This window comes from Balaenoptera physalus (genome assembly GCF_965194825.1).
Source record: "Balaenoptera physalus genome assembly, chromosome: 13".
Lineage (NCBI taxonomy): Eukaryota > Metazoa > Chordata > Mammalia > Artiodactyla > Balaenopteridae > Balaenoptera > Balaenoptera physalus.
The window spans coordinates 61,814,718-61,827,352 of NC_138892.1; the positions used below are offsets into that span (position 1 = coordinate 61,814,718).

The 12,635-nt window shown below is 49.9% G+C and overlaps 2 protein-coding genes across 2 annotated transcripts; both read right to left on the reverse strand.

Moving 5' to 3' along the window:
* Nucleotides 1-155: 155 nt before the first annotated feature.
* On the reverse strand, nt 156-9,099 carry MYG1 (MYG1 exonuclease). Its single transcript, XM_082422369.1, has 7 exons — nt 8,727-9,099; nt 8,437-8,549; nt 4,541-4,700; nt 1,084-1,236; nt 824-946; nt 525-706; nt 156-372 (listed from the first exon to the last, which is right to left on the reverse strand). The coding sequence occupies exons 1-7, from the start codon at nt 8,943-8,945 to the stop codon at nt 174-176; spliced, it is 1,149 nt and encodes a 382-aa protein (XP_082278495.1). The 5' UTR covers nt 8,946-9,099; the 3' UTR covers nt 156-173.
* Nucleotides 9,100-9,231: 132 nt separating this feature from the next.
* PFDN5 (prefoldin subunit 5) lies at nt 9,232-12,588 on the reverse strand. Its single transcript, XM_082422395.1, has 6 exons — nt 12,432-12,588; nt 12,122-12,224; nt 11,777-11,808; nt 10,640-10,714; nt 10,436-10,541; nt 9,232-9,435 (listed from the first exon to the last, which is right to left on the reverse strand). Exons 1-6 carry the CDS (start codon nt 12,501-12,503, stop codon nt 9,359-9,361), a joined length of 465 nt encoding a protein of 154 aa, XP_082278521.1. The 5' UTR covers nt 12,504-12,588; the 3' UTR covers nt 9,232-9,358.
* Between the last annotated feature and the right edge of the window lie 47 nt (nt 12,589-12,635).

Sequence of the window (12,635 nt, forward strand, 5' to 3'; positions counted from 1 at the left end):
ACCCTTAGAAACTGGATAGTTTTCAAATGATTTGGAAAGCAAAGCTGAGAAAATACCTAGCACAGGCTCTGGCACATAATAGATGTTCCACTTTTCCCAAGTTTCAGCAAGTTCCCAGAATGATGCAGGGCAGTAATGGAGCAATACTTCGTCAGTATGAGACAGAAGAGATTTTATTGGACTAGGGAATTTGTGGGAGGCATAGGTGCTGGGCGTTGGGCCAAGGTGGCACGGGCCATGCTCAGGGCACCCTCTCGGGTATGGTGCCCACCAATGAAGCCACTGGCGTGGACAAAGACACAGCCAGGAATCCCACTGATCTGGTCCAGGGCCTCATCCCGAAGACCCCGCCATGGCTCTGGCAGGGGCAGCCTATGAGTAAGCAGAAAGAGGGAGTTGGTGGGAGCAAACGGAGGCCTTGAGGAACTGGGAGAGGGGGAGCAGAAGCCTAGGTTAGTGGCCTCCTCCTCTGATAGGGTTGAAACAGGCCTGAAGGGCTGCAGGGCGGTCCCCTAGGGCCTCACCTGCTCTGGAATGAATGGGGCTCCTTAGGCACACACTGTACCCGCCACTGTCCAGCCTGGTCCGTGTAGATAACAAAGGCGATGGTCCCTGGGGAGGACAGCCCCGATTCCAGGTGGTAGAGGTGCTCCTTCCAGGGGCATCCACCCTTCACCAGTTCTATTATCTCCCCACTTGGGTCCACCTGAAAAGGAAGTGGAGCAGGGATAGAAGGTTTAGGGTAGGAGTGGGAGCCCCTGTTGGCCAGCAGCCCGCCAGGAATCACTAACCTGAGCCACAGTGCCTCCTCCCAGGCCAGTACCTGGAACCGCTGGGCCAGGGCCTCTTCCACCAGGGCCCGGGCTGGCAGCCAGCTGTGCTGGTAGAAGTCTAGTCTCTGCAGGAACTCCTCTCGAACCAGGTCCATTGCACGCTTGAACGCGGCCTGGGAATCACATGGGAATTAGAACCACAGTGCTGGCCCAAACTGCTAACTCTGCTAGGGCTTGACGGGGCAGCCTCTCTCATTTTCCCCTGAGGTTCTCACATGCCTCACGGTCTCTTCCCCACGGTCCTCCTCACCTCAGTGTCTTGGTTGGGCTGGTTCCAGGTGGGATTAAGCCGAGCAACCCGGGCGCTCAGCGTAGTGGTCAGCGCGTACCGAGGCTCTCCCTCCTCCCACTGAGAGATCCCATTGTCCACGGCATCCACCTCCTCCACGAAGTTCTCGTACATCTAAGGCAGCATAGGAGAAGTGCTCTGGAGGGCGCCTACCATTTGCATAAAGCTTTACAGGTCTCAAAGTTTGTGCATCCAGTCTTTAATCTTTACTACAGCCCTGCAAGGATCTCCCAACATTAACTGGATGAGGAAGGGGGGAATTGGGGAGTTCAGCAGCTGGCTAAAGGTCAGCGAGCATACAGTGCTGGGGCTGGAATTCAGATCAACTGATTTCTAATCCAGTGCTCACTCTAGTACCACTCAAAGCCTGAGCCAAGGCCAGCATGTGTGGGGAGGGGGCTGCTGCCTTCTGAACAAGGAAAAGTCTAGAGTTCCATGAGGGGTTCTGTGGGAGTGGATCCTCATGGCCTGGGGGTGTAAATCTCCAGGTGGGCTGAGCAGGCTATTCACTGATCCAGTTAAGAGGTACGGGGCGGGGGGGGTGGGGGGGGTGGGGGGGGTGGGGTGCTTTCCTGGTGGTGCAGTGGTTAAGAATCTGCCTGCCAGTGCAGGGGACAAGGTTTAAGCCCTGGTCCAGGAAGATCCCACACGCCGCGGAGCAACTAAGCCCACAATCCACAACTACTGAGCCTGCGCTCTAGAACCCACGAGCCACAACTATTGAGCCCACGTGCCACAACTACTGAAGCCCGTGTGCCTAGAGCCCGTGCTTCACAACAAGAGAAGCCACCACAATGAGAAGCCCACTCGCCGCAACTAGAGAAAGCCTGCACGCAGCAACGAAGACCCAAACGCAGCCAAAAAAAAAAAAAAAGGTACAAGAGGGTCTGGCCAAGCACACCAATCAGGTGGGAGAAGATGAGTACTGGACTAGACGTCAGGGCTGGGATGTGGTCCCAGGGAAGCCCATGATGTGCCATGTGGCATCAGCAGTTGCTGCATCTCCTGAGCCTAAAGAAATGGTAGGATGATGCCTCAAGAATCTGGGGGCAGAAAACGATACGGGATATCAGTGTTTAATGCAAAACTGCCCGACAAAATAGGCCTACATAGCAACACATCTGTGGTATGTAGAAAAAGTGCTACTCTCAGGGAGAGTTGGAAAAGAAACTCCTTCCAGCACCTCTAGGTCTGGACCCCAACCTGAGGCACAGTTACAACTTGAGTGTAAGGGAATTCCCTGGCAGTCCAGTGGTTAGGACTACATGCTTTCACTGCCGAGGGCCTGGGTTCAATCCCTGGTTGGGGAACTAATATCCCACAAGCTGCGCAGCACAGCCAAAACAAAAAACAACAAAACTGGGTGTAATTCTAATAACTGAAAGATATAAACAGCTCATATAACTCAACATCAAAAAAAAAAAAAACCAATTAAAAAATGGGCAGAAGAATTGAATAGATATTTTCCCAAAGAAGACCTACAGTTGGCCAACAGGCCATCAACATCACTAATTATCAGAGAAATGCAAATTAAAACCACAATGAGATACCACCCCACACCTGTCAGAATGGCTAGCATCAAAAATACCACAAGTAACAAATGTTGGTGAGGATGTGGAGAAAAGGGAACATTTGTGCACTGTTGGTGGGAATGTAAATTGGTGCAACCACTGTGGAAAGCAGTATGGAGGTCCCTCAAAAAGTTAAAAATAGAACTACCATATGACCCAGCAATTCTACTCCTGGGTATATATCCGAAAAAAACAAACACTAATTCAAAAAGATACATGCAGGGCTTCCCTGGTGGCGCAGTGGTTGAGAATCTGCCTGCCAATGCAGGGGACACGGGTTCGAGCCCTGGTCTGGGAAGATCCCACATGCCGCGGAGCAACTGGGCCCGTGAGCCACAACTACTGAGCTTGCGCGTCTGGAGCGTGTGCTCCACAACAAGAGAGGCCGTGATAGTGAGAGGCCCGCGCACCGCGATGAAGAGTGGCCCCCGCTTGCCACAACTAGAGAAAGCCCTCGCACAGAAACGAAGACCCAACACAGACATAAATAAATAAATAAATAAATAAAATTAAAAAAAAAAAAAAAAAAAAAAAAAAGATACATGCACCCCAATGTTCACAGCAGCATTATTTACAATAGCCAAGATATGGAAGGAACCTAAGTGTCCATTGATGGATGAATGGATAAAGATGTGGTATACAATAGAATAGTACTTAGCCATAAAACAAAAAATGAAATTTTACCAATTGCAACAACATGGATGGACTTGGAGGGTATTATGCTTAGTGAAATAAGAGAAAGACAAATACCATATGATATCACTTATACGTGGAATCTAAAAAAGAAAAACTAGTGAATATAACAAAAAAGAAACAGACTCACAGATATAGAGAACAAATTAGTGGCTACCAGTGGGGAGAGGGAAGGGAGGAGGGACAAGATACGGACAGGGTTAAGAGGTACAAACTACTATGTAAAAAATAAATAAGCTACAAGGATATACTGTATGGCACAGGGAATACAGCCAATATTTTATAATAATTATAAATGGAGTACAATCTTTAAAAATTGTGAATCACTATGTAGTTATACCTGAAACATATAATACTGTACATCAACTATCCTCAATAAAAATAAATAAAATAAAAAAACCTTGGGCATAATTTAGTTCAATTGCTTAGAAACCCCTTAGCAGTAGAAGGGAAAATTGACCCAGGCAGTCTAAAACCTTAGTATTCCAGAAGCTCCAATTTACCATTCATATTTCTTCAGTTTTGGATCAGAGAACTGAACTCAACAGCCTATCTGCAAAAAACAGAGTTGACTGCACCTGCAGTTTGACTTGCTGTGAACTTCACATTAGTGGGGTCAAGTAGATGTCCTCAGAATCATCGATCCAACATGCACACCAGGGACGCTAGCCCTGTTCCTTCCCCAATCACAGGCACCTGCTGAGCTGCCTGCAGGGGGCGCTGGTGGAAGCTGAAGAGGTTTTCATAATCAAACCTTTCCCAGTTTCCCAACTCAGTGTGCCTCCAGTGAATACAGTGGTGCCTGAGATATGCTGCCCTCCACCTTCGGGGCAGCCAGAACCTCAGCCATATGCTTCCAAACATAAGCAGCCTCCTCTATTACCAAGTTGTTGAACAACTTACGTATGTCAGGTCATGCTTTATAGTTTTCAAAGCCCTTCCCCATACACTACCTCATCCACTTCTCACAAGCACCCCAGGATGGAGGCAGGAGAGAGACTAACCATTCCCCTGTGAGAAGATGGGCCGGACTGAGGGAGAGAGCAGTGGGCCAGCACGGGTCAGGAACCCCGACCTGAGCCCAATCCTGAGTGCCACTCCGGCCCGCCTGGTGGAGATGCATGTGAGGGGCATCTCTGTCCTCGAGTCCCCACCTTGTCATAGAGGGTGCCCACCATGCTGTCCTCTTCGCTAGTAACCAGCAACTGGGCCAGCAGCTTGTGCCCGAAGTGCAGATAGATGAGTCCCGCACTGCTCAGCTTGGTCTGCCACGGCTTCCCAGGGGACAGGGAGCTCATGGTCTCCGTGAAAGACCTGAGGAGCACAGGGAGGTGGGGCTGAGGCAGAGCTGCCCCGGTTCACCCACAGTGTCGTGTGCATGTGCAGGCACAGTGGGGTGGGGCGGCTGGGGAATACTATGGGAGTTGGGAGAAAGCCCAGGTGGGGAGGCTTTGGCTTGTCCTCAGGGGTCAACATGGACTTGAGTTTGGAGTCTCCATTCATGCATTCATTTGACAATGGTTAACTAAATGCTTACCACATGCCAGGCTTTGTGTTGTAGACATTAGAGATGAAAAAACTAAGACCTGTCCCTGCCTTCAAGTTCATCCGCCTAAGGTGGACACACACGCACAAACAACCAAGGGAATGCTCTAGCTAGTTGTAAACAAGGAAAAGGCAAGACGGAGGAAAGGGTTCAGGAGGAGAGCATTCAGGTCATTTCTGAAAGATGAATTAGTGGGTGTTTCCCAGACAGACAAAGGGTGAAGGAGAAAAGGCACTGCAGGTAGAGGGAACAACATATACAACAGCTAAGAGAAAGATTCCTCCATGGAACTGCAAGAAAGCAGCTTGGCTTGAGGAATGAGTGGCAAGAGAGAAAGCAGGGGCCGGACCAGGGTAGGCCTTGTATGCTACACTTCAGAGTTTGGACTTCATCTGTAGGTAACGCGGAGCCACTGAGAGAGTGTAAGCAGGGCAGTGCGTGTCAGAAAGAGCACTGTGCCAGCCAGCATGGAGAAGCGATGCAAGGAGATTACCTGCAGTGGTCCGGGTGACTAAGGAAGGCAGGGTTTAGAATAGCAGTGCAAGAGAGGACACAAAAAAGGTATGAAAGTTGTTAGGGCAGTAGAAACTACAGCTGTAATTTCTAAATACCAGTCCATCAGAATCACCTAGGGAGCTCATTTTTTGGTTCTAATGATTAATGTTCTATTGCTTAGGGAGATCAGTTCATGGGTGTTCATTTTCTTTTTATTAAATTTTAATTTATTTATTTTTATTTTTGGCTGCATTGGGTCTTTGTTGCTGCACACGGGCTTTTCTCTAGTTGCGGCGAGTGGGGGCTACTGTTTGTTGCGGTGCGCGGGCTTCTCATTGGGTGGCTTCTCTTGTTGCAGAGCACGGGCTCTAGGCGCGCGGGCTTCAGTATTTGTGGCTTGAAGGCTCTAGAGCGCAGGCTCAGTAGTTGTGGCACACGGGCTTAGTTGCTCCGCGGCATGTGCGATCTTCCCAGAGCAGGGCTCGAACCTGTGTCCCCTGCACTGGCAGGCAGATTCTTAACCACTGCACCACGAGGGATGCCCCATGGGTATTTATTTTATGTTTTATATTACAGAAATGTTAAATATATTCTTTTATGTGTCAAACACTGCATAATTTTTTTTAAAAAGTATATAAAATCGGGACTTCCTTGGCTAAGGTCCACCGGCTAAGACTCCACACTCCCAGTGCTGGGGGCCTGGGTTCAATCCCTTGTCAGGGAACTAGATCTCACATGCTGCAACTAAAAAAAGATCCCCAATGCTGCAACTAAGACCCAGCGCAGCCAAATACATACATACATACATACATACATACATACATACATAAATATATAAAATCATTAGGAAAAAGGAAGTAGTGAATAATGTCAAGTGCCGGGCTTCCCTGGTGGCGCAGTGGTTGAGAGTCCTCCTGCCAATGCAGGGGACACCGGTTCGAGCCCTGGTCCGGGAAGATTCCACATGCCGCAGAGCAAGTAGGGCTGTAAGCCACAACTACTGAGCCTGTGCTCTAGAGCCCGCGAGCCACAACTACTGAGCCTGTGTGCTACAACTACTGAAGCCCGCGTGCCTAGAGCCCGTGCTCTGCAACAAGAGAAGCCACCGCAATGAGAAGCCCACGCACTGCAACTATGAGTAGCCCCCACTCGCCGCAACTAGAGAAAAGCCTGCACACAGCAACGGAGACCCAACCCAGCCAAAAATAAATAAATAAATAAATAAATTAAAAAAAAAAAAAAGAAAAAAGTATATAAAATCGGGACTTCCTTGGCTAAGGTCCACTGGCTAAGACTCCACACTTCCAGCGCTGGGGGCCTGGGTTCAATCCCTTGTCAGGGAACTAGATCCCACATGCTGCAACTAAAAAAGATCCCTAGTGCTGCAACTAAGACCCGGCGCAGCCAAATACATACATACATACATACATACATAAATATATAAAATCATTAGGAAAAAGGAAGTAGTCAATAATGTCAAGTGCCGGGCTTCCCTGGTGGCGCAGTGGTTAAGAATCCGCCTGCCAATGCAAGAGACACGGGTTCGAGCCGTGGTCCGGGAAGATCCCACATGCCGCGGAGCAACTAAGCCCATGTGCCACAACTACTGAGCCTGCGCTCTAGAGCCTTCAAGGCACAACTACTGAAGCCCACGCGCCTAGAGCCCGTGCTCCTCAACAAGAGAAGCCACCGCAATGAGAAGCCCACACACCGCAACGAAGAGTAGCCCCCGCTTGCTGCAACTAGAGAAAGCCCGTGCGCAGCAACGAAGACCCAACGCAGCCAAAAAATAACAATAATAACAAATAAAAATAATAATAAATAAATAATGTCAAGTGCCACAAAGAGGTCAGTTAAGGTGAGACCCTCAACCAGCAACCTGAGCTTGGTGTTGAGGTCACTGGTGCCCTTTCCACAAGCATTTCCAGTAGAGAGATTGGGAGAGAACTGGCTGAATGAATGAATAAATGAAAGGATGGATGAATGGAATGTGCAGCGAGGGTCAGCTCTTCTTTTGAAGAGTGGCTGAGAAGTGAGGGTGACAGATTAGGCTGTAAATACCGGGAGCATTCCCTCCTGGCATCATTTATGAAGGTAATACATGTATTTAGAAAAAGATGGAGAGAAGTAGCGAGGGAAGGAGAGAGAGAGGGAGAGAAACAGACTTAAAACAAAATAAAACCTCCTCATGACCCGTCAGAGATAACCACTTTATACAGTGTGGTGTATATGAGGGAGAGTTTGGGTTTTTTTTCACTCCTTTGTTTTCAAGATGGGAGATGCTTAAGCAGAGTTCCTTGCTGTAGGCAAGAACTAGAAACCCTGCCATGTGAAGTCCCAGAACAGAAAATGATACACTGGAAAAGGGACAAGCAGAAGGAAACAATGTCTCCTGAGTTGGAAGAAGGGAGCTGTTCAGGAGTGAGAAACTGAGGCTGTCCATGCAGGAAAAGCTCAACTTCCTCTAAAGGGAAGAGACAGGGTCACTCACTAAGGTAGTTTGATGAGGCAGGGGCTTGAGGAGAGGGGAAAAGGACTGGAATGGTACTGTGGATAATGGGCTACCCTCGGATAAGACTGATTTCCCAGTGGAAGAGTGTCAATGACAAAGGAAGACAACACACCTGAACTATCACCACCCACCACAATCATGTGGGCCCAGCAGTCTGAGGTGGGGCAGCAAGGGCACATGACTGGATTAATCCCAGCTGGGGTATTCACTGGGGTGACGATGGGGCTGGTGGGAGAAAAGCCTGACTGAGCCAAATAAGGAAGTGAGTTGGAAGGGGCCCAGGGACTGACCCGGGCCAAGGGAGGCCCAAGGCCAGCTAGATGGGTGCAGAGCAGGTGGAGAGCTGGAAGCACGGAAGACGGTAGTCCCACGGGGCTCAAGAGTTTGCTTTCCAGGATGAGGCGGTTCCCTTCGCTGACGCGGACCACGGCAGTGGACTGGAGCACTGACAAGAGTTGAAGTCAAGGAAAGTTAAAGAAATGGTAGTGGGAACCCACCTCTGGTGATGGTCATATCGGTGTCTCTGAGGGTCATACTCGCCACCTACGTCTACCACGATGTCACAAGAAGCCAGTTTCTCGGGGTCCCGGGTCCGCACGATCTCTGCATCCTGCAGGGCACACAGGAGGTGAAGAGGCTGCCGGGGTCGCACGGGTAGGGGATTAATGTTGGGCTTCCAAGGAGCCGGGGAGGGGAGGAGGGGTGCTCGGGCGGGACCCCGTTAGGGGGACGCGATCTGCCCCGGAGACTCGCCGGCAGCCCCCGGGTCAGTTTGCGCTGCCCGTACCCGGTACTCGGGCAGGAGGCGCAGCAACGCGCACGCCAGCGCCTCATCGCAGTGGAAAGTGCCGTTATGCGTCCCGATTCGGGGCGGGGCCATGAGGTGGCTGCGGGGTCGTTTGGAGAGTGGGACGGACTCCAGGCTGCGCTTGAGATGAGGGCTTCGGCGGGGTGGCGGCAGCAGCAGCAGCAGAGATAGAGAACCGCGCAGGAAGCGGTGGCCCATGCAGCTTCCCCTATGGGGCGGCAGGGCGCCGACCCGGAAGAGGAAGCGCCCGGGCAGCCCCCACTTCCTCTTGCCGGCCGTTTCCACGACAACCGGCCGCGCAGGGAGGGCGCGCCGCCCGGCGCAGAATTTCGACCCCCGCTCCTCGAAGGGCCCCGGGTGGAGCCTCCAAGATGAGCACTGTATCACCCCTGCTTATCAGGCTCCGGGAGGGGCACACCCTCTCACCACCGCCCTCCCATCTCATCACCAGTCCCTTGCCTAATGCAAGAAAAGACCAACACTCTGCCCAGCTGGCGGATTTATTAGCATTAAACACAAGACCCTCCTCTTCCCGGAATGCAGGAAACCACGCCCACAAAGTCCCAGGCCCCTGAAGCAGGCGCCCTCTGTCCGATTTCTGAAACAAGTTATCAGGCCTTGGCAGTAGCCTGAGGTGCTCCCAGGGCTGTCAGCTGCTGAATTTTCTGGCTCATCATCTCCATGACAGCTGTGGGAAAAAAGAAGAGTCAGACCCTGGTCAGGAGCTAAAGGGGAGAAGCCAGAGTTAAGGAAAAGTGACAAGGAGACAACCAACTACAGTTAATAAAACTTTTAACACAGTGACCCACTGTGGAGGGCACACACAACACAAATTTAGAGTCTAAAATGTGTCAGTAAATATGAGAACCACTGGGATATAAAAACGAACAAAATACAGTATTCAAATGAGTCAGATATAACCAGAAAATGATACCGTGGAAAAGATGTTTGCCTTTAGAACAGTGGTTCTCAATCCTGACTGTGTAACAGAATCACCTGGGGAGCTTTTAAAAAAAAATTGTTCCCTGGAATCCCTGCCACCCCCCCCCCCATTGACTTACGGTTGATCCTTGAAAAACAGGGGTTTGAACTGTGCAGGTCCACTTATTCGGGGTTTTTTTTTTCAATGGTAAATTCTACAGTACTACATGATCCACGATTGGTTGAATGTGCAATGCGGAACCGAGGATATGGAGGGCAGACTGTAAAGTTATATGCAGATTTTCTTCTACTTCGCCAAGGGTTGGCACCCCTAACCCGCACACTGTTCAAGGGTCAACTGCAGTTGGTCTGGAGTGGGCCCAGTTTCTCTTTTTAAACTCTCTGGGTGATTCTAATGTGCAGCCAGGGCTGTAATTGCTAGCAGTTAGCTAGTTAGGGCTATATTTCTTTGCCGGGTGTTCATTTATATGCATCTTCTCCCTCATTCCATCCACAATAAATAGGAACTCAAACACAAAAACAAAGACATGATTTCCTTTCTCTAAATTTCTCAAGCACCGAACCCAGGAATCTATAAATAGTGGATACGTAATGCACAGAATCTAAAGAACAACACATCAAGACACCAAAGAGAAAACCATGGTTTTAATCCAGCAAAGGGGACATCCCCATGGATCACAGTGCAATCCCTGTTTGTTATTATGGCTGTAGAAAGAGTTCAAAGAAGTGCCCAAGGCCAAGCTTACCCTGCTTCATGGCATGCTTCTCCTGCAGAGCTGGCTGGATTTTCTCCATTTGCTTGGTGAGGAAGTCTATCTTCCTCTTGAAGAAGTCCTTAGCATCCTCAGCCGTCTGCAAGGTCAGAGGTGAATGAGGGGTTAAGAGGAGACCCCATTCTGCACTCTGGATCTCCCCCTCAGAGGGGCATCCATATGCTTCCTTCCACTCACCTTCTCTACATAGTAGCCAGTTCCCACATCGATGAGCACATGTTCCACATCATGCAGCTTCCCAGGGACATACATCTGAGAAGCAAGGATTAAGGGAAAACTAGCCCAGCATGAGTCATGATTCGCTGTCAGCTAGTGTGCTTGACCTCCTAAGACCCTTCTTTCTAAAAAGCTATAAGGCGGGAATTCCCTGGCGGTCCAGTCATTAGGACTTGGCACTTTCACTGACGGGGCCGGGGTTTGATTCCTGGTTGGGGAACTAAGATCCGGCAAGCCTCGGGGTGCAGCCACAAAAATTAAAAAATAAAAAGCTATAAGGCTCAAGGAACAAATAATCCGGAGGCCTACGAACTGCAAATGCAGAGAGACAGGGAAGTTGGTTCCTTATGGAGAAAATCACATATGCTGATCTTGCCCTCATCCCATCTGCCACCTTCCAAGCAGTTCTTACAGTTCTTCCCATTAGCCCTTCCAGAAAGACTAGAGTGATTTTTTTCCCGTTGCTGTTGAGTAGTTGAGTGAAAAGGCAGCCTCACTTTCCCTTTAACACTCCCAAACATGAATTAGCTAATTCCTGATGAATTTAATGTTCATTATTTAAGCAATCCCTACTACGGTGCTATTCCTGTGTTTACCTTTCAGCATGTCAGTTCTGTGGTACAGTTTACAGGTGCCTTATTGTCATAACTTGCTCACTCAAGTAAAACACTCAACAGGTAGACACAATCCAGGTTTCTTAGTAACAACAGTTTAGGAATAAGAGCCACAGTTGAACTGAAATTGAGGATTAATAAGCAGAACCAACCCCCTTGTTTCTGTATCCTCTATTCTTCTATTGCTTATGTTTTCTAAGTTATTAGTAGAACTGTAAACCACCAGTTTTATCTCCCTATTAGGTTATATCCTCAAACAGCAAAGGGAAATAATCACACCTCAATTCTACATACACCTGGGTGCTCACAAAGCATTAGCTGGATGTTGGCCCCAGGATGGAGAGCAGAGCTAGGAAGCGTGTATAATAGTATTCTCAGAACCATCCGAGCACTCTGGAGTAATTAAAACCTCCCGTCCTTCTTTGCAGGTTAGGTGTGTGGAGAAAAGGTGAGGGCAGGGTAGCAGTTCCTGCGGAAAGGATACAGAACTCGTCAGTGGAACCAGTAATTCTTTCCCTGTGAAAGCAATTAAGACAAACAAGTGGGGGAGATTGGCAGCTCCAACGTTTAGACATTAAAGGGAGTTTCAACACTGCACAGCACCTAGAGACTGTATGCAAAGGACGGAGATAGGGACAATGGGAGCAGAAGAATGTTCTGGACATTTCAATTCTAGGTAAGCAACATGCAAAGGGCTCCTGTAGCGGTATACAATACATAATGGACTGCTCTCTCGTCTCAGGTAAGGAAAACTGAATTAGGAGGCGGGAAGAGAGGAGAAGCCGGCTCGCCACATCCCCCAGGGTGCCTTCACACGCCTACCCCGTACCCTCGTTGCTTTTGTTCAGCACGTTCAGACAGTCCTTGGCTTCCACATACTTGGTCTGTACCACCTTGAGCTGGGCAATGGACGTGGACAAGAACTCCACTTCCTACAGAGGATGGGAATGAGGGTCAGTGTGAGGGCTGGCGGGAGAAGGGGGCACAGCCGGAGAAGGGGCGGGTCCTGGGACCGCGTGGCGGTTTCGCCTGGGAAGGGAAGCCTCCCCAGCTGGGGAGGAATGGAGTGGGGCGAGGGAGTACCCGTGGTGGGGAGGGATGTGAGGCGGCAAAGGGGTGTCTCTGGGGCCCATCCCCACCTGGTCCAGCTGGTTCTTGAGCATTTCTAGCTGCGGCAGACTCAGCTCGGTGATATTAACCGACTGCGCCATGTTGGGAAGGAGGACTTATGAAGCAGAAGCCGGCCGGGCGAGCAACGCTCTAGCCATCCTCTGTGCATCTCGATGGCTGCGCCGGGAGGCCTCGCTGCGCCAGACGTCTCTATGGTCCTCCGTCCCGGAAGG